Below are 24539 nucleotides of genomic sequence, written 5' to 3'. Positions count from 1 at the left end.
AGGATTTTGTGGACCTCAATCATATTTCCCCTCAGCCTTCTCTTTTTCCAATCTGAACAGCCCTAACCTCTTTAGCCTCTTCCTCATATGAGAGGAGTTCCATCACCTTTAACATTTTGGTGCTCTTCTTTGAACCTTTTCTAATTCCGCTATATCTTCTTTGAGATACGGTGACCAGAACTGAACACAGTACCCAAGGTGAGGTCGCACCATGGAGCAATACGGAGGCATTATAATATTCTTGTTCTTATTTTGCATCCCTTTCCTAATAATTCCTAGCATCCTGTTTGTTTGTTTTTTTAGCCACTGACACACACTGGGCAGAAGATTTCAGAATACTGTCCACAAACACACCTAGATCTTTTTCTTGAGTACTGCAGCACTCAACTATTCACCCTCCTCCACTGAGAAAACCCTTTCTTCTGTTTTCTGTTCAATAACCAATTTCTATTCTACACCAGAACCCTGCCTCCTATCCCATGACTCTTTAATTTTCTCAGGAGTCTCTCATGAAGAACTTTATCAAAAGCTTTCTGAAAATCTAGATACACTACATCAACTGGCTCACATTTATCCACATGTTTATTCATACCTTCAAACAAATGAAGCAAATTGGTGAGGCAAGACTTCCCTTGGCTAAACCCATGCTGACTCTGTCCCATTAAACCATGTTTATCTATGTGTTCCGTAATTATTCTTTATAATAGTTTCCACTATTTTGACCGGCACTGAAGTCAGGCTTACTGGTCTGTAATTTCCCTGATCACCCCTGGAACCCTTTTTAAAAATTGGCGTTACATTGGTCACCCTCCAATCTTCAGGTACTACGGACGATTTTACCTACCCCATCACAGGCACTTTGGGAATCTATTCTAGGAATCTACTCAGCATTCTGCTTTTTTACTTAGCTTCTTTTTATTGGAACAACCTACCTTTGGCACTCCGAGCAAAATTATCTTATCAGAAATTTAGATCTAATCTTAAAATCCATCTGTTTTCTGTTGGTTTTAGTAACTGATCTTATATCTACACAGCAGATATTTTATTTTCTTATTTTGTAGGCTGTGATTGTGTGTTTCCTGTTTTAATTGAGTTCCCTTTCAACCTTTGGAATTAGTTTAATTGTATTGTGCACCGCTTAGATTGGTTTCCAAATAAGGCAATATAGCAAATTATGCACAATAAATATTCTCTAGGGTAATTTTTAAAGCAGAAACATACACACAAACCTTTGAGAATTTGTTGAAGCCCACACAGGGGAACATATCCATGTACTTTTTGTGTGTTCACATAGTTATAAAAGGACAAAGGACACAAAAAATAGTGAATTAGGGTCTCATCTGTGAAGGTGAGCATTCAACTCTTCTACAATTCCCGAATACACCAGAAGATATTACTTGAGTCTCCTTGGGGTCAACATGCTTCAGCTGGTTAACTTTGGGCTAAAGCATTATTTATAAAATCCGTGGGCTGGCGGGGGGGGGGGGGGGGGGGGGAGGGAGGGAAGGTGGAGCGAGGAGGGAGAGCGATACATCGCACTAGTTGGAGGGAGGGGACGCCGGAACGGAACCATCATTGCAGCAGGCAGCAGCATCAGCACCAAGGGATGTTGGGTGGGCGGGCCTGGAGGGAAAGTGGCTGGGCTCGGGCCCACCCAGGCCCGCCCATGGCTACGCCCCTGCCTTCCCCCATCATTTATAGGACAGTTTCAGAAGGGACAGGAAGCAGAACCCTAATAATAGAAGCTCTGAGAGCCCAGTGAGAGGAGGAGTGGGGGGGGGGGGGGAGTGCACAGGTCCAGAGGATCTTCACCTTGCCTTTGTAGGGGAGAGGGGAGAAGATATGGGGATATCACAGCTGGTGTTAGATGTCCTCAATAATATGGAAGCATTACTGCTAACAGGAATACACACATGCATTACATCTGGGTTTAATGACGAATTTACAGAAGGCTTTATGGCTCAAGAAATAGATTCTTCAGCTGCCATAGAAGAAAATGTACCCAATCAGGAAGAGAACTATTCTAATAAATAAAAAGATAGTTTCTCTTTTTATGGCAACACTGTTCTGAGGTGATTAACATGAAATAAGGTTTCCTTTTCTTTTTTTTAATACTCGGCTTCTTGGCTTCCTCTGAATTGTTTTAACCAACAGATCAACATCATCATTCTGTGTTGACTAAGATTAACAAGACTACTCATTAATCTGAGTAAACAGATTGCCCCGCTTGTGTGGGGACACAATCCTTGCACAATACCATGATCATGTTTAGACAACAAAATGAGAGCAATTCTTGAAGTGTCAGCGCAGGTCTACAAAGAAAAATCTATATCTAATCTTGTTTAAGGAGTCAGCCTTTTTCAGGCAGCATCATTACCACATAAGGTAAGCAAAAGCTCAAGGTTGCTGACAAATGGACAAACTTCAGATGTATATTATTGGGCACTCTTATTCAGTTTGGAAAAATTTAAACTTTTTTATTATTACACAATAAGCATTCTACATTCTCAAAGCTTAAATTTAAACTTCATGGCCTTTACGGAGCTTCAGCTTTATCCCTCAGGCAATCAGAACACAAGAGTTAATGCAGTTTATTTCAAAGCTATTATCCCCCAGCTCTTGTTCACGTTTTTAAGAGCAGAAGTCTCCCACCTGATCCCTGAAGTCAACTCAATATGTTTGGTTTTAAAAAGAGGGAAGAGAAGGAGTTTCCAAATCTCATGCAAATTAACAGTACGAGTGAGCTTCAAGAACCAGGCTGGGAGCCAGTGGACTAGAGTTAACTACTCAGAAGTTTTACAAATGTCAAATTGGAGATACCACTCAAAGAAGAAAAATCCAGCCAAGGCTAGCTGATGGTCAATGCACATTAGCATCATGCTTGTGTTAATTTTTAATGCTTCCTTGGTACAGTACATGACAGTCAATATATGCCATTCTTGCGAAAGGGTTTTTTTTTTTTTTTGTATTGAGCAAGTCAATCAGAAAGCTAGCACACAAAACACATCATTTGCAAGTTATTAGTATGTTATGAAAAACATGCAGCTTAATTTGCCTTTTAAAATAGCCACAGCACGCAACTTACTCTACGTCATCAGACACAGCAGATCTTGGGCTGAATCTATAAAACCAAATACAAAATTAGATGGACTGGTTAACTGGAGCAATCATAGTCACACAGACACAGTAAATGAGATGAGTCCAGTCTGCTTCATCGGGTGTGTAAAATGAAATAAAGCAGCACCGCATATTATCCTATTGCAGCTTTTTCCAAGTCTGGTTATCTACACTGTAGAAATTCAAAATAGCTGTAATAAAAACTGCCATATACTTACTGTGGCTAAATCCAGTCTGAGACACTGATTCTGCTTATGAGAACTAATGCAATTATATGAATAGCTTACTCCTGCCTCTGGTACAAAGCATGTATGTGTGTCATGCATAATCCTCATGTGTATTAATATTCCAAGCAACATGCATGGAAAATAATTCAATGGTTCTGATGGACAAACTTAGCCACAAAAAGTTTTGCTAAAGAAATTCATCACTTGCTGAATTCTTATCCTCCTACAATACAGAAATCCCCTCACTCTTGCAGCCCAAGTCTGTCTTCGTCTAATTCACCATGCCACCGGCAAGCTTGTGTCTATGAAAAAAATCCAGAAGTGCACCTCATATGTTTAAAAGTAGCACTACATAACAGAGGAAAAGCAGAATTATAATGTTTTAATAAGAAATTTTGAGGTCTTGTTTTTTTTTGTTTGGAAAGAAGGAAGGAATTCCCAGTCGGTGGTGTGCTTTCCAGCCACTGACGCCAGCACTCCTCACACATGCTCAGTTTGTGCATAAACTGAGCATGTGTGGCAGTTCACGCATCGGTGATGGGAAAGCGCGTCACTGACTTCCTCACTGCTGAGGCAACATAGGGCACAGTTCAGGCAGTGGATCTCTTTGGCTGTTGGGGCTTGGGCATCTCCGCCAGCAAAGACATGATCTTTAATGGGAGGGGGACAGAGCAGAGAGTAAATATATGGGCCCCTCCAATCCACCCCTTAGTTCCTCCCTCAACCCCCCCCCCCCCAAAAAAAAAAAAATGAACTGGCTATGTTCCTGATTGTACAAACAGGATATGTGCTTCCAGTTAAGTCAGACTGCTTCTTCTCAGATGTGCTAGGCCTGGGAAGGCACAGCAGCCTCTTGAGGGGAAGATCACCATGTAATCTTGAAAATGGCTGCCATGGAGGCAGCATCAAATGCCCTCAACCACAGGACAAAATTATACCAATACTTTGTCACCATGTGGGAATTCCACTATGTAAGAAAATAAATACTCCACTACTTTAAGTTACGGTACATGGAATAATATCTTATTAGGGACAGAACATATAGATTTAATTTTTCAATAAGTTAAAAACAAATTAAAAACTGTACCAAAACCGTGCAACAAGGAAAATTCAGCACACAAAATTCTCATGCACATCCTAAAGAAAACTGGACAGAATATTTGCTTTGTTATTTCTTTTATTGGATGCAAATGCATATAGATTGACACACATTAGCAATCAACACTCGTGAAAGAAATGTTAGTCCAAATCTTTAAACATCTCAATGCTGTCTACATCAGCCATACATAGTGGAGTGAGTACAAGCCCAAAGCTACATCCATGAAATCTGAACGTCTAACCTCAGCACTGGCTTCTCTTTTCTTTCAGGAACTTCCTGGAGTTCTGCTACTGGACCCTGGAGAACCCAATCTACACTCTGGTTAGATTGCGTGGAAGTGGGATCCTGGTGTGTGGCTCCGCTATCCTCCTCTAATGCAGGTTGATACTCTTCCTCACACTCTCCCCCTTCTTTCTGTCCTGAAGCTCTGTCCCTCTCAACGGTGTTAACCCTGAGAGGTAAAGGGGCTTGCAGATGGGGTAAGCAGGAGCCAGGTGGCATGGTTCTAAAAAAGTACAGTAAATCTGCTTTACAGTTACAAACATTGCAAAGTGGTAAGTCACAAACCAAGAGATATCGGGACCAGGAAGTCAGGAGATAAGGAAATTCTATGATAATGCTTTAATAGTGATATCATGCACAAAAATTGCTGTTCCACTTCCAAGCAGTGGGCAGATAGTTTTCATTTGTATCCTCCAGTGTCCATCTTGAAATTCAAGTGGAACACATGCAGAAAAACATAGCATTTTCTCCTTCAGAAGACGTCAGATGCTGACAAGAATAGTAAGGGAAGGGGAGAATCTCCCAAGATTTCAGATTCCCAGGGAAGCACAGGAGAGGGCAATCAAAAAGAAAAAAGAAGGAACAAAACCCAAAGTGAAACAATGCTTTAGGATGAACTCTGCACCTTGTTACATGGATTGCAAAGGAACAATCCAGTGATTGCTATTCTGTCTCAGACTGCAACATAATGGAAAGGGTTAGCAAAGTCAGTTATTTGCTGTAAACATATGGGTCGATATTTAACTGGCCAAAACGGCTCCTGGCCCCAGTTATATATAGCCTGGTTGGGACTAACCACTAATTTTCACCAGCACTTCACAGGTTAGTACAGCTGAAAATAACCGGTTAGCACTGAACTGAAAAATTGCATGAAGAGCGTTTTGTACAACATAAGGACTATTCTGTTGATAATTAAAGTTGTTTTATCTCAAGTCCCATTGTTTAGCCACCTTTCATTTCTCACTATATTGTTTCCTGTTGTTTCATGGGACTTTAGTGTTCAGCCACTGTGTGTTTTTTTGTAAGAGAGCATGCCTACAGATGGGCGAACCAATGCTGACTTTAAGCTAGTATAAGGTGCCAAGATGTCATTAGAGAGTTAGCACTAAGCACCCAGCATTGGGGTGCCCAGACCGTGCCACCAATTTATAGACCTGCCCTTTAGGAATTTAAGTCTGTAAGGCACTTCACAAACTAATGAGTGCTATACTGCCTTCTCCCCCGTAAATCACACAAATCTTGGGGGATATAATCCCATCTAAACAGCTCTACTTCTGCAGGTCTTGTGGAAATAGGCTTTAAACTGCCCTCCCCACACTCTCCCCTTCTACAGGTAAACTTATGTGCATAGCACCTCTACATGCATAATTTTACCTGCAGTGTTTCATAGGGCAGGACAGGGGAGGGGCTTGAACTTACACAAATACTTTTGAATTTGGAAAAGTATGCACATATTTCTTCTCAGAGATCTACACATACACGTTAGCAGGTAGTTTTCCTGAGATAATTTTCAAAGACAAAGTGCACACGTACTTCCATTCAGAAAACTGGGCAAAGCACATGAATAAATCCCTACTAATCTCTGGGGGCGGGTGAACAAAAGAACCAAATTTAAAAAGTCAGCCATTTTTCTTAGACATTAAGAAGCTGCAAAGGTGGTCACATTTAAAAGATATATGTGTCACTGCACGTTAACTCTTGGATGTAATTTGTGGAGGGAAAATAAACTAATTGGTAGACAATAGCCCTCTTACCGGTTTACGTTTTCAGATTTTGAAAGACCCTGATTAATCTCTTCTTCTTCCCCCTCCTGCTGGTTAGAACATGTAGCAGGAAGGAACTGGCTAGAGGTGACCTTCATCTGCTTATGAATAGATTCAGTACTTGTGCTTGCTATGTTGTCATCCTCTGGTTCTGGTAGCTTAATTCTGTTCTGGGTCTCACTACTGTCTTGATGCCGGCATTTCAGTTCTTGAGGCCTTTCTTCTCTCACTACCATACAGGTGATCAAGTCAGGTGAAGGTGTCCTACGATAATGTGCAACTGTGCCACTTAATGGAAAGCTGCTGCTGCTAAGGGAACATTATATAAATATATATAGTGTTAAGCAGAGAATGGCTTATAGCACCAACATGCAGATAGATCACATGTGAGGAAAAGGTGGACGAGTCCAACAGCACATGCTGCACTTTTTATCAATGAGGAAACAAAATGCATAGGCAGTCAAATGGTTATGTATATCCAGTCGATTAGCATAATGCTTCAGATTGTTCTATGGGTCTCATTTCCCATAAAAGGGCACTTACGAGCTGAAAGAGACAGATGTGGCCAATCAAATAGGTCAATTCAAGTTGTTGTAGCCCATGAATTCACATTAAATAGAAGACATGGGCCAGCACTTGAGGTGAAACTGTGCACCGCCCACACTACCTTCCAACAAAACCCTCAAACCTCTTAACTCACCTAAGAGCAAAAGAGCAAAGTACCAACTACAAGCCAGTAAATCAAAAAGAGAGAACTATGTATAGCTTATTTTATATGTTAGAGCGGTTAACATCACAAAAACTGCACACACCACTCCAGTTATTAATGAATGAAATACTACATGCATCTTGGCCTGCTTTCAAATTGCGGAACACCACCATGTCACTCCATGTCTAACCTTCCATCTTTCTGTTCACTGGTCACATCCCTCTTGAAAACATCTTTTTGCTTTGGTTGAGGAAATACTGAGACTGGAATAAACTGGTGGTAGTCTGAATCAATCTGCTTCCGGAAAGTGCCTAACCTTCTCACCATCATATCATCTCTCGTAGTATCTGGCAGCTGCAGCTCTTCCTCTTCCTGCTCATTGTCTTCAGACTGGCTTGCAAATTTGCTTGTAGTCTGCTCTTGAGTGACAGACACAGGGGTGATTCTATGGCCTGGATCTGTACTGGGCCAAGCCAACTCACTACGATAGTCATAAAAATGTATGCAGAGGAGAAACAAATAGAGATGGATCAGCAGCAAACTAATTTAGGGAAAATAAAATGCAGCAGGAACCCAAAATCTTAATTTCATATTTTGCAGAACTTGCGGAACAGAAGTTTTTTTGTTCAAAGGGTAGAATTTACCAGCTGTCACTGATGTATTTGTTAGATGCTATAGCAGTTTTTCCATGATCACATTCTGAATGACGCATTTGACAGATCAGCCATTAGTGCTAAGTCAACTTAACGTAACCTTCTGTTCAAGGACAGTCCTATCTAAATGCCAAACAGATATGCTAGAAACAGTTGATGGAAGCCTTATAGCAACTCATCTTTTACTCCATATTATTTAAGGGCAGATTAGGGGGATAAGAATATGCATTATATCAAATGAAATTGAACCTTGATATGTGAATGAGGAGCAAGGGGAATGTTAAGGACCAAATATGTAACAAGACTCATATCATCAAAGACCTGGCATGCAAATATCACCAGTATCATAATTATTTAATAAAACTTCAACAGACCATCTAATATGGTCTGGCTCTCGGAATTCAAAGTAAAGCCAGTGACCGCGGTTTATGGAGATAAGTAAATGAGTACCCACATAGTTTGAATTAGTGCAAAGCAGCAACAGAAATGCTGCTTCTTGAAAACTTTGATGTGGTAGGTCAGGAAGGGAGCAGCAAGATTGCTTGAAACTGCAGAGCTGAACTTGTTTAAAAAAAAAAAAAACCCTGCTGTTCCCTCAAGCAGTCTCCAGCAATCTGATCTCAACATGCGGAATACCTGGAATCCTCTGACACAACAGGATCATCAGCTTTCCTCTCAGACTGCTTGCAGCTGGGGGCATTGCTTAGGAGTGCACTATGAACAAAATCGTTGGCACTTTCATTTACTTCTTCGTCTGATCCATTTCCAGCTAAAGGTTTAACTATGCTAAGCTTCGCCCATCTCTGCTGGTCAATCTCAGTCACAGGCCCAAAGTGCACAAATTTCTGCCTATGACCGCTTCCTTTTCTGTGTGCTCTTGCCTTGCGGACAGCAAAGTCATCATCAACTGTTGTGGTCATCTGCACAGAGGCTGCTGGTACAGGCTCATAAACCTGCTCGGGAGTTTTGATGGTCTCATCAGCACTGGTCACAGAGGCAAGCAACAAAAATTTTAGTTGATTTAAGCACAAGAAGAGAATAAAAGTGCTTAAAATGAACAAAACTTGAATGGGCTCTTTTATAAAATCTTAGCACACGCTAAATGATGCGTGTCCTACTTTTATACCTACGGGCCATGTGGCACTTAGCGAACACTAATGTCAATTAGTGCGTGCTAAGCTTTAATAAAAGGGCCCCTAAGGAAGACAAAATAATTATTTATTTGGGATAATTGCTGCTCTACCACTTGCTTTCCAAATCCATGGATATATCTTACAAAAAATTATGGTGGTTTTCTTTACCAGTATTCGGTATGGCTTTTGAAGCTTATCACAGTTTTTGAACATAAGTTGAGAAAAAAGCATGACTTGAGGTGTCTTGCTGAGAACTGTTAAAAGTGAGTCAAATTAAAGGTAACTGGTACAGATTAGGCCTAAATTTAAATGGACAAACAAAACAAAACAAAACACATGATAGCCAAAAACTGGAGGGGAAATAAAACACGTGACAACATCCAAAGCTCACCTAAACTCTATACCAATTTCTTAACTTCAGATTCATGTGGTGGGTATTTCTCACTAAGATTGCACATGTAAAATGCAAAGCTTTTTGAACAATGTAAATGTTCTGGGCTCTTGACAATGCAACTTTGAAAGTTTGTCTGTAGAATAATAGTGAGCAAAATATTCACTAATTAAATCCACTTCAAAAATTACGTTGGGCCTATAATTGTAAAAGCACTTGACCTCAGCATAGCAGGGTATAAATAACTCTGATGCAAAACTGTAAGACAGATATTCTGAAATGGGAGTGAAAAAAACTGATAATGCTATTTCAAAGTAAATATCCTCAATTACAAAAAAGAAAAAAAATCTAAATATTTCAATGCACCTTGCTTCTGTTGACAATTTGAGCCTTTCCCATGTTTTTAAATCTTTCTCAGTTATGGAAGTGTTTATGAAACTCTTTGCCTCTTGCGGGCGGGAATGGCGGTTTTGATTTTTTCGGTTTGCCAGGTCATCTCTTTGGATGTCAGGAACCTTCTCCTGTTCTTCTGCTTTGGACTCGTGTGCTTCTGGCTCTGGGAGTGGGCATTTTTTCTTTGTTAAGATGGACTTCAGCCCCACTGCAGGCCCATAATCCTCACTACTTTAGTGCACATTTTGAACCAGCCATTTCGGAGAAAGAGAAAATGACAAATGGAGGAGCATCAGTAATACCAAACCAAAGAAGCACAAGCAATGATAAAATAACAAAAACGATTCTTTTAGGAACTATGGAGTAAGAGGCACACCTAACACTTTCATCAATATCAGTGGTTCTCAATCCAATCCTCGGGACACATCTGGCCAGTTCAGTTTTCAGGATACCCACAATGAATATGCATGAGATAGATTTGCATACCAAGGAGGCATTGTAGACAAACCTATTTCATGCATATGCATTGTGGGTATCCTGAAAACCTGACTACGTGTGTCCCAGGACTGGATTGAGAAGCACTAATCTATATAATCCTGTAATATCAACAAAAAAACAAACTCATCATTCGATAAGAGCTGGTAATTCAACCCATACCATCTATTATAATTCAAAATATTCTAGCTCCTGGAACAGTGCACACACAGTCGTACAAAACATTGGAGCCGACTCTGTGGGTGCTGTGGGTGCTTGAGCACCCTCAATATTGGAAAAATTCCTTGTATGTGTCCAGGGAGGGATTTCCATTGGGTTTAGTACCCCCAATAATTTTGAAAAGTTGGCTCCTATGGTACAAAACATCTAGGGGTCCTTTCACTAAGCTGCGGTACATAGTGGCCTTGGTGCACCCTTACGCGGGTCTCATGCACTAAGACCATTTTTACTGCAGCCGGAAAATGGCCAGTTTTCCAATTAATGGCTATGTGCTAATGTTGCCTTTAGCGTGTGACCACTATCAAAAATTAGCAAGTGAGCCCTTACCGTCACCCATTTTATAAGCGGTAAGGGCTCACACACTAGTGCCACGTGAATCAGTTAGTGCATGGTAATGCTGCTGTCAAGCATTCAACAGGCCACTTTTTATAAATATATGATTTAACTCCAAAAATAGTGTCCAATTCCTATATTATTTATTCAAATGAAACAAAACGAGATCTTATGGTTCAGGAACCTAGTTTTAGTTCATCATATAGTTCTTGAACAGAATCAAAAGATTCTTTTGCCACATCATATTTGGCCTTGCTCCAGGTGTCCTCAATTGTCACCTCTCTATATTTTTCCATTCAGTCACCTTATTAGTAGATAAGAGTGTGTCTATTTTCAAAGTTTTCTATGGTATTTTCTTTAATTAGACAACAAGGGAGCAATTCTATAGAGGTCACTAAATGTTAGGCGCCAAGATGTAGTGGCTAATTCTACAATGGCATCTGGGCACCCAGATTCCTTTATAGAATACTGAGTTACGTCAGTACTAATCCTCCTAAACTTTGGAATGCCCACTTATGCCATTGTCAATAGCAGGTATAAATGTGTACAACTAAAAGCTGCACTTTAGCTTACGGCATTTTGTAAATTACACATGAAAATGTAGGACACTGAAACATAGAAAATGAAGGCATAAAGACTGTATGGCCTATCCAGTCTACCCATCCATGCCATCTACTCTCTCTATCACTCCATTAGAGATCCCATATACTTGTCCCAAGCTCTCTTGAATTCAGATACTATTAAAGAAACATAGAAAAACAAAGGCAGATAAAGACCGTATGGCCTATCCAGTCTGCCCGTCCATGCTATCTACTTTCTCTATCATTCCCTTAGAGATCCTATATACTTGTCTCTTGAATTCAGATGCTGTTACAGAAACAGAGAAAAGTGAAGACAGATAAAGACTGTATAGCCTATCCAGTCTGCCCATCCATGCCATCTACTCTCCCTATCACTCCTTTAAAGATCCTATAAACTTGTCCCAAGAAACTGCTCATGTCCTGCCTTGCTCTCTTCTTATGAACACCCTCTTACATTTACACATGCTAAGCAAGTTTGCTCTAAATTTATTAGTGCGTATGCACATAACTAACAGTCTTGTGCGTGCTAGAATTCGATAACTTACATGCACAATTGGGGCCTAACTTCAGGTGCTCTGTTATAGAATGAAGGGGACAGTACATTATCTATTATTACCAAGACTAACAGAACACTCTTTTAGCTTTTCTGATGTTAACTGCACGGGATTGCACAATTCAGATATTTGACGTTTGAACCACAGAACTCTGTACATACAGAGCACTCCAAGTTTCAGACAGGGGATGTTTCCACCAGCATTGGAAGTAGAAGAGGGAGTGAAAGGGAAGAAGTGGCAGTAGGAACAGCCACAAGACATCAGAGCTGGCTGACAGCCTGAGGATCATATAACAAGTCATTCTGAGGGCAAGCGGCATTACTTCTTGGGGATCCAGGAGCAATTTTTGCATGTGACAGAAAAAAAGAAAGCCTATCATAGTAGAATTGGAAAAGGTGCAGCAAAGGGAGACTAAAATGTTATAATGCCGTTATATCGCTCCGTGGTGCGACCGCACATTGAATATTGTGTTCAATTCTAGTCACCACATCTCAAGAAAGATATAGTGGAAGGTGCAGCGAAAGGCGACTAAAATGATAACGGGGATGGGACGACTTCCCTATGAAGAAAGACTAAGGAGGCTAGGGCTTTTCAGCTTGGAGAAGAGACGGCTGAGGGGAGACATGATAGAGGTATATAAAATAATGAGTGGAGTGGAACAGGTGGATGTGAAGCGTCTGTTCACGCTTTCCAAAAATACTAGGACTAGGGGGCATGTGATGAAACTACAGTGTAGTAAATTTAGAACAAATCAGAGAAAATATTTCTTCACCCAACGCATAATTAAATTCTGGAATTCGTTGTCGGAGAACGTGGTGAAGGCGGTTATCTTGGCAGAGTTTAAAAAGGGGTTAGATGGTTTCCTAAAGGACAAGTCCATAGACTGCTACTAAATGGACGGGAAAAATCCATATTTCCAGGAATAGTATAGAATGTTTGTACGTTTGGGAAGCTTGCCAGGTGCCCTTGGCCTGGATTGGCCGCTGTCGTGGACAGGATGCTGGGCTCGATGGACCCTTGGTCTTTTCCCAGTGTGGCATTACTTATGTACTTATGATATGGATGGGTAGACTGGGTAGGCCATATGGTCTTCATCTGCCATTATTTATGTTTCTCTGTTTTCTATGACAACAACTAAACTTTCAAATACAAGATTTGGAGCGTTAACATTTTCCCCATCTCTCTGTCGCTATATACTAGGCTGTTTAGCATTGTTCTCCTCTATAAGAATCATGTTTAACCAGTCTAGTCTCCTTGCCTCTGAACTGGAAGATTGTTTTTTCATTTTTATGTTGCACATTGCCTTACTGCAGTGTACATTTCTGAAGATTGTGAGACCCCCACACAATGAAAACTGGCCTCATATAGGTTTGTTAGGGTTATTGGTGCTGGAAAAAAATTATTTGTAGATATGATGCCTTTTATTGGGCCAACACAAGAATTATCCCATGATAGGCTGGAGTGTATAACTCCAGTAGTTAGAATGTAACTACAAGGTTTCTACAGTTTATGTTCCAGAGAAAGACCATGATCAATTATTTTATATCACATTCATGTTGATTTAAACATGAATTGATAATGAGTGTGACTGTTGGGCAGACTGGATGGACCATTCAGGTCATTATCTGCCATCATTTACTTTGTTACTATTAGGGGATACGTAAGCATTCAAGATCATATCTGACAAATGGACTTATCTAGCTTTGAATGTTCCCCTGCAGCAGCAATAACATTTTTCAATCATTCCTATTCCTCATGAAAGTGTACCTATAAGCCCACCTTTTGAGACTGCTTTCAAATCTCAAATCGTACCTTGCCCACCCAATCATTTTAAAGTATGGAAATGAAGTAATAGCGATTTATTCACTGCATCATTATGTTCCAGAATTTATTGTCGAAAGATGTGGTACAAGCAGTTAGCATGCCTAGGTTTCAAAAAAATATGAACAAATTTCTGGAGGAAATGTCCATACACTGTTGATAAAGTAGACATGGGGGATCAGTAGCATGGAATCTATATACTTTCTAGGATCCTGCCAAGTGTTTGTGACCTGGATTGGCCTCTACTGGAAACAAGATACTGGGCTTGGTGGACCTTTGGTTTCACCCAGTACAACAATTCTTATGGATTTATGTAGTGGTGTAGCTATGGTGGTGGTGGTTGGGGGCTCAGGGGCCTGGGACCCCTCTGCTTTCCTGGCTGGCAGGGATGCCAAACCCCATCAGCCGAAAGACTCCTCCCTCCTGAGTTGCGCCTGCAGAAACACTTATTCAGCAGGTGCACTTCAACCACTAATGCCAGCTCTCTCGTGCATGCGCAGCTCAGATCTAATTGAGCATGTGCGGTGAGCTGGCATTAGCAGCCGAAGTGCGCCTGCTGAAAACGTACTGCTGCAGGCAGAACTCAAGCAGGAGAGGTCTTCGTCTGGTGATGCCTCACAACCCCGCCAGCAAAAGTAAGAATTTATTGTAGGGGGCAGGGGAAGGGGGAGAAAATACTGGGACCCCCAGTCCACTTTTGCAAACACCCAAAAGTTGACTTCTGGCTATGCCCCTGGTTTTATGTTATCAGTATGTGTACAAAACAGCTTGATAAATTATTGAATGTGATAATTAGGCATGAGCTTTGGCGTTACCACAAAGACTACCTGCAATAGTTTTCACCTTGTTCATTGTGGTAATAAATTACAAGAAATAAAGGCCGAGGTTCACTGCTGTCTGATTTTTAAAACTTTGCATGGCTTCGTACCTAAGTATATGATTTCTCTTGTTTGTAGACCAGTGGTTGGCCGATTCTATAATGTACGGATTGCAATGGCATTGTCTTTTCCAAGCCCTAGAGGGATTTTTTTTATGTTTACATCTTCGTTTACACATCAAGCAGCTAGCTTATGGTCTACCCTTCCACGAGATTTACAATATACATGCAGTATTGATATTTTTTTTTTTAAAAAGGGTTAAAAACAATTCTATTCTGGAAGAATGTTTTGATGAAGAAATGAGCTGTTAACTGCTTTTGATGAGTTATGAGCTATTAAATGTTTTATTATTGCTATGTTACATCCTAGATCTTTCATCTAATATTTTTAATTATGTAATCCGCTGTGAACTGCTTTGTCAGTTTTAGTGGGCTATAAATAAAATAACTAACTGTAGACAAGCATACCTTGTGCAAGGCTGAATCTTCAGAGGCTCACTTGGTGATGGCTTTTGGGTACCTTCCCATTTACCATCCTTTTTTGTGTAAGAACCACTGGAAACATGATTATATCCTGGCGTAGTTTTGGTTTGATCCATTCTCACTCTTCTCATGGCAAGGTCATCCTTCTCAATATCTGGAACTTTACCCTCTTCCTCCTCTTCAGAAGGCTCAGCATAATGTGTCAAAAATGCATTCTCTTTCCGAAGAACGATATCAGGTGTTTCGCTATCATGACCAACTTGCTTTTGACTAACACAATTAAAATATAATTTATCACAACTCAAATACATTAAATTTTTTTTTTAATTGTGGAATGCACTTCCAGAAAAAAATGCTATTAATCAAATACATGCACACACTGTTAAATTACAATGAATCAAGCAAATCACTTAACTGTCTACCATCTCAGGTACAAAATTAATTTGTAAAGCCCCCTGGGCAACAGAGAGATACTACTAAATCTGAATGTAACTCATCTTGAACTACAACTGAAATGGGGTTAGCTAAATCCAATTTTTTTTTTTAAAGTGGTTCAAACAAAACATGCACAGTAATCCCTATTTTCTAATATATTTTTACTAAGCCATGGTAAAAAGTGGCCTGCAGTAGTGTGGGCACACTGGGCCATTTTTGTTTTTTACCGCAGCTGGGAAAAGGGGCTTTTCTAAATGGGCCAGGAAATGGGCATGCGCTGAAATTAAAACTAGCACGTACCTATTTACGGCCTGAGGCCCTTACCAACACCCACTAACCTAGTGGTAAGGGCTCACACATTACCTGCGCAGTAACCATGCAGCGTGCCCCAATTGCAGACTACAGCCAGGAACACCCCCCGCAGCAAAAAATGGAAAATTATTTTTTTGCTGTGGGATTCAACGTGCACCAAACTCAGACTTACCATCGGAATATTAATGAGTTAGATCTGCATGCAACTGAGGCAGTGCATGCAAATCTCTCTCATGCATATTCACTGTGGATATTGTGAAAACCTGATGGGACTAGGTGTGCCCCGAGGACTGGGTAGGGAATGGCTGGACTAGGGACTTGGCAGTTAATTGGGGGATGGGGGGGGGGGAGGAGAAAAACTGAAGGTTTGCACTGGCCTTGGATTATAGCAACTGTTCTCTTGCAGAACCAAAATGATCCCAGGAAATCTTCTGCTGCTTTGTCAGTGCAATCCCAGTGGATTTCGCTAAATAGAGGGACAGGAAACAATGGGATCTTTTTAATCCCACAGGAATACAGTAAACTACTGTGACTCAAAGATATCAGACTTCATTTTAAAAAATAAATCTAGGAATTAATATTCAGCCAGTGGTGCTCAGCATTTTGCTGACTACTGCCACCACTATGCCTGGAAATTTAATGCCGGACCATGTCTGGGTTCTGGCGTTGAATTTCTGGCTAAACCATAGCTGGTTAACTGTAATATTCAGCACTGATTGGTCCTTTTACTAAGCCACGGCAAAAGGTGGCCTGCGGTAGTGCGGACACTTGTTTTGGCATGCACCGGGCCAGTTTTTACCGCGTCTGGGAGAAAGGGCTTTTTCTCAATGGGCCTGGAAAACGGCCCCCGGTAAAACTGAAACCGGTGTGTGCTAATAAACGGCCTGAGCCCTTAATGCCACCCACTGATCTAGCGGTAAGGGCTCATGCGCTATACACATGGTGACCGGTCGGCGCATGCCAACTGCCAATTAAGGCCGGAAACGCCGCACACAGTAGGAAATAAAAAAGAAATTTGTTCTGGAGGTATGGACGCATGCCAAATCTGAAACTACCTCCAGGGGGGCGTGCTAGCCTGGGGGTAGTCTAATTTTGGCACATGCTGCATGCACATAGAGCCTACCACGCTTTGGTAAAAAGGCCCCTTAACCAGGTATAGCAACTGCATAAAGATAATACTGACTTTTATGTGGTCCTATTTATGTAGTAATCTTTGCTGGTTAAGAACTGAATATTGGCACTTAACCAGGCAAATGCCGACTCTGCTCCCAGAATGTCCCCCCAAATAGATGCTTTGGAGTTGGGCGCTAATTGGACATTTTCAGGAGCACCAACCGGTTAAGTGCGCTGAATATGCCTTGTTAGCCCTGGACAGGTGATTCAACCAGCGAAGAGCCATTTCTGGCTGGTTAAATCGCTTTGAATACTGATCCCCCAGTTGTTACTGAGGCTGAGATTTTAAAAAAATACAAAAACCAAATTCCCCCTCTGTAGAAAAGTATCATCTCAACTCATCTCAGCTTCATCCTAATATGGCAGACTGGAAATCCAAATTACTTGTTCTTTTGGCCGCTGTCGGTGTGTACAAGACCCTCTGATATTTCTCTTGCAGTAATGGACTACTATAGGTTGGTCTATTTCTGATCTCAAATCCCGCACAGCGTTAGCATATAAGAACAGTTAAGCCACAACCACTGCTGCTCCTGCACAAGCTGAGGAAATCAAATGAGGCCTCCAAGAGCAAGCTAACTTAACTGTAACATCTTACTAAAAGTTAGCACGAACAATGTCGCCAAAGCAAAAGTCTTACACCAAAAAAATGGGAATAAAATCTCCACACACAAGAGATCCCACATATCAACAAACATAATTTCCAGTGTGACACTGCACAAATATATATATTTATATGTATTCACACACATTTTGAAAATATAAGTTTAGTCATTGAACACAACTTTTTAAAAATAATTTGAGAAATTTATGACTTTTAAAAGAATTATAAACTTCTTCTGCAAAAATTAGTCCTACGACTTAAAAAGAATCAAATCTCCAATATGGTCCATGTTTCACAACTGTTTCCTCAGGGAGGCAACATCAAATATTATCTTCCAAGCGGATGAGGCAAGCATATTCCACAGTTCAACACAGGTGTTGATCAGAGTAGCAGCCTGAACCAGGTAAGCCAGGGTTCAAATTATGTTCCTCCTGCTGCTGTTCCTTATAACCTCGGGCAACTCATTTCACACCATTACCTCAAGTACAAACTTAAGGACCCTTTTACTACAGGGTGTTAAGCCCTAATGTGAGCTTAGAAACAGATTCCTTATATGGCACCTAAAAAAATCCATTCAGAAATAAGCGTATTGTATAAAATACGCCTAAAGCTATGTGTGTTCATTTACACCAATAAAAACCTGGTGTAAATCAATACGCATAGATTTAGGCGCACTGAGGCATATTCTGTAATTGTGCGCATAACTGTTGGAATGCCCATGGGATGCCAATAAACATGCCCCTTTTCAGCTATGGGCGCTTATTTTGAACTGTGCGCTTTGCAATTTAGGTGCAGTTATTTATAGAATATGCTGACCGATTTCCATGCATAAATTGTAATTATTGTCAATTAGCGCTCGTTATTGCTTAAGTGCCATTAAAATGCTAATTTATCTTGTTCTACCAATTAAGTTACGCACTTATCTCTGTACGAATTTATGCTCTATATATAGAATCCGGGGGTTAACGTGTAGAAGAATAGGTATTTTATCTGTTAGCATGCACTAACTCGCATATTAGCTGTTTTTTAAAATTATTATTTAGAGTGAGTGTGTCACAGGCTAATATGGGAGTGCTTAGTCCCTCCTAAACTGCTCCTGTGTCAACTTTTTACATGTAATGCATGCTAATGAAAACATTAGCACACAACCTGAAAAAATAATTATTCTAAAATGCCTTAAATTGTACCGCACTGAATCTGGGCTTAGAGCACGGGAAAGTCCCTTGTTAAAATGTGCTAAGCCCAGATTCTAATGCCCTTTAGTAAAAGGGTCCCTTAATTGGTATGCCCACAGGAGACAGATCTACTAACCCTACCTAAATTTATAACGTCTTGATTTCAGATTTGAAAAGATTAGTATTTAAGTCTAAAATCCAAACTAACATAAAACTAGAAACATAGAAAAATGTAGGCAAATAAAGACCATATGGCCTATCCAGTCTGCCCATCCATGCCATCTACTCTCTCTATCACTCCCTTAGAGAGCCTATGTACTTTTCCCAAGAACTCTTGAATTCAGATACTGTTTTCATCTCCGCCAGGAGGCCGTTCCATGAATTCACCACCCTTTCCGTGAAAGAAGTATTTCTTCAAGTTACTTCTGAGTTTCTCCCCTTTCACCTTCATCCTATGACCCCTCAGAGCTTCCTTTCAACTAAAAGAGACTCACTTGCTGTGCATTTATGCTGCATAAGTATTTATATTTCTTTATCATATCTCCCTTCTTCCACCTTTCTTCCAAAGTATACATATTGAGATCTTTATGTCTGTCCCCATACGCTTTATGACGAAAATCAGTGACCATTTTAGTAGGTGCCATCTGGACTAATTACATCCTGTGTATATCTTTTTGAAGGTGCAGTCTCCAGGACTGAACACAATATTCTAAATGAGGTCTCACCAGAGTTTTATACAGGGGCATCATCACTTCCTTTTTCCTATTGGCCATTCCTCTCCTTATGCACCCAAGCAGCCTTCTAGCTTTCACCATTGCCTTTTTTACCTGTTTGGCCACTTTAAGATCATCACATACAGTCACACCCAAGTCCCGCTCTTCTTTCATTCTCAAAATTCTTCACCCCCTAAACTGTACCTTTCCCTCAGGTTTTTGCAGCCTAAATGTATGGCTCTACATTTTTTAGCATTAGATCTAAGTTGCCAAATTCCAGACCGTTCTTCAAGCTTCTCTAAGTCCTTCCTCATGTTATCCACACCATCAGGGATGTCTACCCTACTGCAGATTTCGATATCATCCGCAAAGAGGCAAACCATACCAGACAGCCCTTCAGCAATATTTTGTTATTTTATAAAAGTTAAATATTTTACCGTAATTGTCTTGACACAAAGCTGCTAAAAATAGCAGCGGTCATAAAGTGTTCAGCCTTAGTTTACTTTGTACTAATCCAACTCCATAGGATACGTATCATCTGTTAGTAAACATGTCTTCACAGACGTTTTTACAGCAGGCCATTAGAGGTGGCTCTAGAGAGTCACAAAGCTAGAAAGGAGAAGTCACTCTTGGGAAAAGTTTGCTGGGAGCTGTAGTTTCGAGGGAAGCTAGGTGGTCATAATTAGGGAATTAGAAAGAATAGAGAAAAGCAGACAGTCATCAAAGCAGCAAGGCAAAAAAAACAAAACAACCCAACAACCTGGATCTGGGACCAGAGGCGTAACTGGGGATGGGGGTACAAGGGGAATACTCCCCCAAACGGATTTTTAATGAAATGGCACCTACGTAGATCAGCCCTTCAGCCTTGCACTATCTGTTTTACAAAAGGCTTGCTCCTCCTGACACCAAAACCTAGCTACACTTCTGTCTGGGGCACCATTAAGACTATAAAGCAGGATATTATGAGAGCCAACATGCAGGCAGGAATTTCCATCTTAGGAGACTGGAGCAACCAATTGTTCATGGGTTCAGCAGTTCCCCAATGTCTGGAAGCAAAGGTTTCTCACTGTATGGAGTTACGCTAACCTTCATTTAACCCCTCATATGTATGCCTGGGATTCCTGGGTGACCCAAGCCAAAAAAACAGAGCTAATACAAATAATGGACTTTTGAGTAGAAGTATAGTGGAACTATGTGAGTTTCACATCTTTTATATTGAGGAAATAGATTAAAAAACAAATCCTCACCCTAAAAGATTTTCATGAGGAGAATTCATCTTTACGCTACCAAGGGCTAAATTTACTAAGGTTCACTACTGCAACAGCATGTGCTAATGCACATTAACATGTTATTTACCACACAGATTCTATTTTATGCAATGGGATCTATTTATTAATAGCTCATATTAATGGCATTAACACATGCTAACATAACAACGCTTTTTAACAAACCCAGCACCAGGTGTCTAATATAAGCATATAGTTTTCTATGGTTTACTTCGAAAAGTAATTGCATTTTTAAACCTCATTCTAAAATATTTCACAGCAGCAACAGTATACAAAACAACCCAGAACAACACTTATCTTTGCAGTTCAATTTTTGATACTTATAAAGGACAACTTCTGTTGTACTTCCCTTCATTAACTAGCAAATAATACTGCAAGAACTTATTTTCTTATTCTTGATTGACACTGGCCGACGTTTTGAAAGCATCCCGTGAAACATGAGCTGATCATGCACAGAAGTGCTGGCATCGGTGGCTGAAGCATGTCGTCGACTTCCTCGCTGCACAAGCAACTTGGAGGAACTTGGGCAGCGGATCTCTTCAGCTGGCGGGGCTTGGGCATCCCCGTCAGCAAAGGTAGCTGGGGTGGTGGTGGTGGTGGCGGGTAAGGGCGCCATGAAAAAATTACTAGGCACTAAGGGCACTGTGAACCGAGAAAGTCTGGGAACCTCTGCACTAGACTATGCCAGTAACTCAAGGTGAGCTACTTAGAAAACTCATCTCTGCTTTGCTCTCCCTTACAGTTCCTTTTTTATCCAGAAGGGGGCAAACATGAAAACATATTGTATAAAGAAAAAATCAGATGGTCGAGCCTCTGGTAGTAAGTAGCGTGTTACATCCATCATCAATAAAGAGGGTGAAGGCTACACACATGAGCTCAGACTCATTCAGAATTAAAACTAAATATAGTAATACACCGCAGTTATGAACTTGACATATTTTGCAGAGGAACAAACCAGTGAGGTGAGTCTAAGGAGGATAATAAAATAGTCTTTCTTGAAAATACATAAAACGACCGGACATGGCCGTGTTTCAGCCCGAAGGCCTGCCTCAGGGGTCTTGATGAATCTACCTAAAGAACAAATGTAATCAGATATAAACATGTAATAAATGCATAATCATAAGTTTAGCCTTTTAAATGCTATCTTTATGCATTCAAATTTGTTCTATTATGATTTTTCAGTTTTTTATTTTAATGTTTTAGTTTTCAGTTTTAGTTTTCACCTTCAGATTTCATAAACTTAAGTTTAAACAAGCCTTATACTTTTACCTTACACATATGTTCAATTATTACTCACATGTATTTTATCCTCGCATCAAATACCAACTGTTTTTTCTGTACCATCATTTGTTTCTCAGCTTTATTTGTTTTTAAAGCAACGATATATGTATGTATGCATTTGTTCATCTATGTTTATTCAGATAATCGAAGGACTTTACTGCTAGATCCTTACAACAATTTATCCTGTTGTCAAGCCTTATTTTACAACATCAGAGGTATCAGTAGAATCTTTATTCATTTTTTGATACTTATAATTACCTATCCATTTTTCAAACACTTGCAGGTCATTTATCATATTGTTTATCATACAGTACTTATTTTATTTTATGTCATTTAATTTTATTATCATTTTTTTTAAATGTTTTATTATCATCACTTTTACTTGTTCAATTACATTACAGATCCATACAATTTCTATGCTCCATAGTTGCATATCACATGGCTCATTTGATGTCATTTCACACATTCAAATTGCTTGCATTTAAAAACTAAAAATGCCACATCATGTGCTGCTATATGTTTTTAATTTCACCATTTTTCAATCACATTCAATATGTTTTATATCAATTTGCTTCTTCATGCATTTGTATACACTCATATGTCAGCAGTTCTAAACCTAAAGGTTTTATCAGGTATTTACATATGATTTTTCATCAGCATGTTTCACTATGTAACCAAATGTTAGTATTTAATCATTTTTACATCATTCTCATACAATTTTTATACAATTGTATTGGCTCTCAATATCTATGTTTCACATTATGCATTTATTCTATATATTGTTTACTATTTATCCATTTTATTAATTTAGAAAATACACTAGGTTTATATCTATTTATATTTGTTCTTTATGTAGATTCATCAAGACCCCTGAGGCAAGCCTTCGGGCCGAAACATGGCCGTGTCAGGTCATTTTTATGTATTTTCAATAAAGACTCTTATTATCCTCCTTGGACTCACCTCACTGGTTTGTTTTCTCACGGCTTTGTGAGGTCCTTTTCCTCCTCCTTGTTTGTTTTGTTTTTTTATATTTTTCAGAGGGCCACAAAGAGCGTCTTACATATATGTTAGTTGCAGAATTTTGATGCTGCCCTCAGTGGAAAAGTCCACCATGTTTAGGCATTCTCAGGCGCTAGGATGGCTGAACTTAAACACTGCTATTCCCAAATTTTTGCCACCCTAGGAACAGACCTGTCAGACCTGTACATAAAACCAATCTTGTTTCTCTACTTATATCATGGAATAAGTGCTGTTTGTTCCAAGGTATTTGATGTAGAATCCAACGTATCTTTGAGGGAGACAAGAAAGTTCTATTCACCTTGTCTTTAACTGCTCATCTTTATTCAAAGATTATTTGCAAAACCAGTAATTCACCCTGAACAAAGGCAACTTGTAGAAGAAAACATGTCAGATGCACGGTATAACAAGCTTCACGCTAGTAAATTCTAATGACTACCGCACACTTACACAGCAACCAGCAGGCATTAGTACTCACAAAGTCATGCTCTAACCTTTCAAAGCGCTTTGCTGCTGACATAACCTTAATACCAGCTTGCTCGCGAATTTTTAACTTCTGATTTTCAGCTTCTTTTGCTTCACATTCATCTGCTTGAATTCCCTCTTTTGCTTCACATTCATCTACTTGAATTCCCTCGATGGTATTAGGAGAAGACTGGACATCTAAGTTCCCATTATTTTCTATTTTTGAGGCTGCTGGTTTTCCACTAAGTTCCTCTTGGACTGCCCCATCCTTTTCACACTGTAATGCCTCACTCTGTTCTTCCATTATAGTTTCTGGGTGATTTTCGCTATTGAGTTATGCAATACAGTTTACTTTATTATACATTAACTACAGTAGAGCACAACATCATATATGCACTCTGATACATCGATTGAAACTAGAAGTGATTTTCTTTTGATAACATTCCAAATATAGATTAGAGAAACAAACTTAAGGTGGAAAATTGAATATAATTGCTTATCCTGCTGGTTTAAAAAAAAAAAAGGATCACATTCTTTATTAGTGAACACTAAAATATTTAACTATTAACCACTATCCAAAGTTGCAGTATATTTATGAGGGTATTAAGTTTTCTTCTTTTCTATAACTATTATAGAAACCCAATATAGACTATTATATTCACTCAACAGTGGAAAAATATTGGCTTCTCAGGAAGAAATTGTGACCAAAGGATTATTTTGCCTTAAGCTACAACACAGTATTGCATTAAATCAAAACTTGCTGAAACTCGTAGAAAACTCAGAGGGTCTTTTACTAAGGCACGCTCATGTTTTTGGATGCGCTAAACATTAGAGACGCCCATAGGAATGCGCTGGCGTCTCTAACGTTTAGCGCATGCCCAATTTTAGTGTGCGCCAAAAACGTGAGCGTGCCTTAGTAAAAAAAAACCTCAATCAGTGAAGTGCCCTAAC

At 39.8% G+C, this 24539-nt stretch overlaps 1 protein-coding gene across 1 annotated transcript in view; it reads right to left on the bottom strand.

The window, feature by feature from the left end:
- The window catches only part of LIMCH1 (LIM and calponin homology domains 1), a 633274-nt gene that overhangs the window by 146909 nt on the left and 461826 nt on the right, over nt 1-24539 (bottom strand). The window contains exons 10-17 of the mRNA XM_030191338.1: nt 23618-23914; nt 15116-15400; nt 9741-9998; nt 8487-8834; nt 7388-7678; nt 6480-6797; nt 4685-4948; nt 3086-3121 (exon numbers count right to left, since the gene is read on the bottom strand). Coding sequence (XP_030047198.1) covers nt 3086-3121; nt 4685-4948; nt 6480-6797; nt 7388-7678; nt 8487-8834; nt 9741-9998; nt 15116-15400; nt 23618-23914 — 2097 coding nt within the window. The remainder of the gene's footprint in view (nt 1-3085; nt 3122-4684; nt 4949-6479; nt 6798-7387; nt 7679-8486; nt 8835-9740; nt 9999-15115; nt 15401-23617; nt 23915-24539) is intronic.

Source organism: Microcaecilia unicolor, chromosome 2, assembly GCF_901765095.1.
Source record: "Microcaecilia unicolor chromosome 2, aMicUni1.1, whole genome shotgun sequence".
NCBI lineage: Eukaryota > Metazoa > Chordata > Amphibia > Gymnophiona > Siphonopidae > Microcaecilia > Microcaecilia unicolor.
The sequence above is the reverse complement of the archived record's forward strand: the minus strand, read 5'-3'. Positions and strand labels throughout refer to the sequence as shown.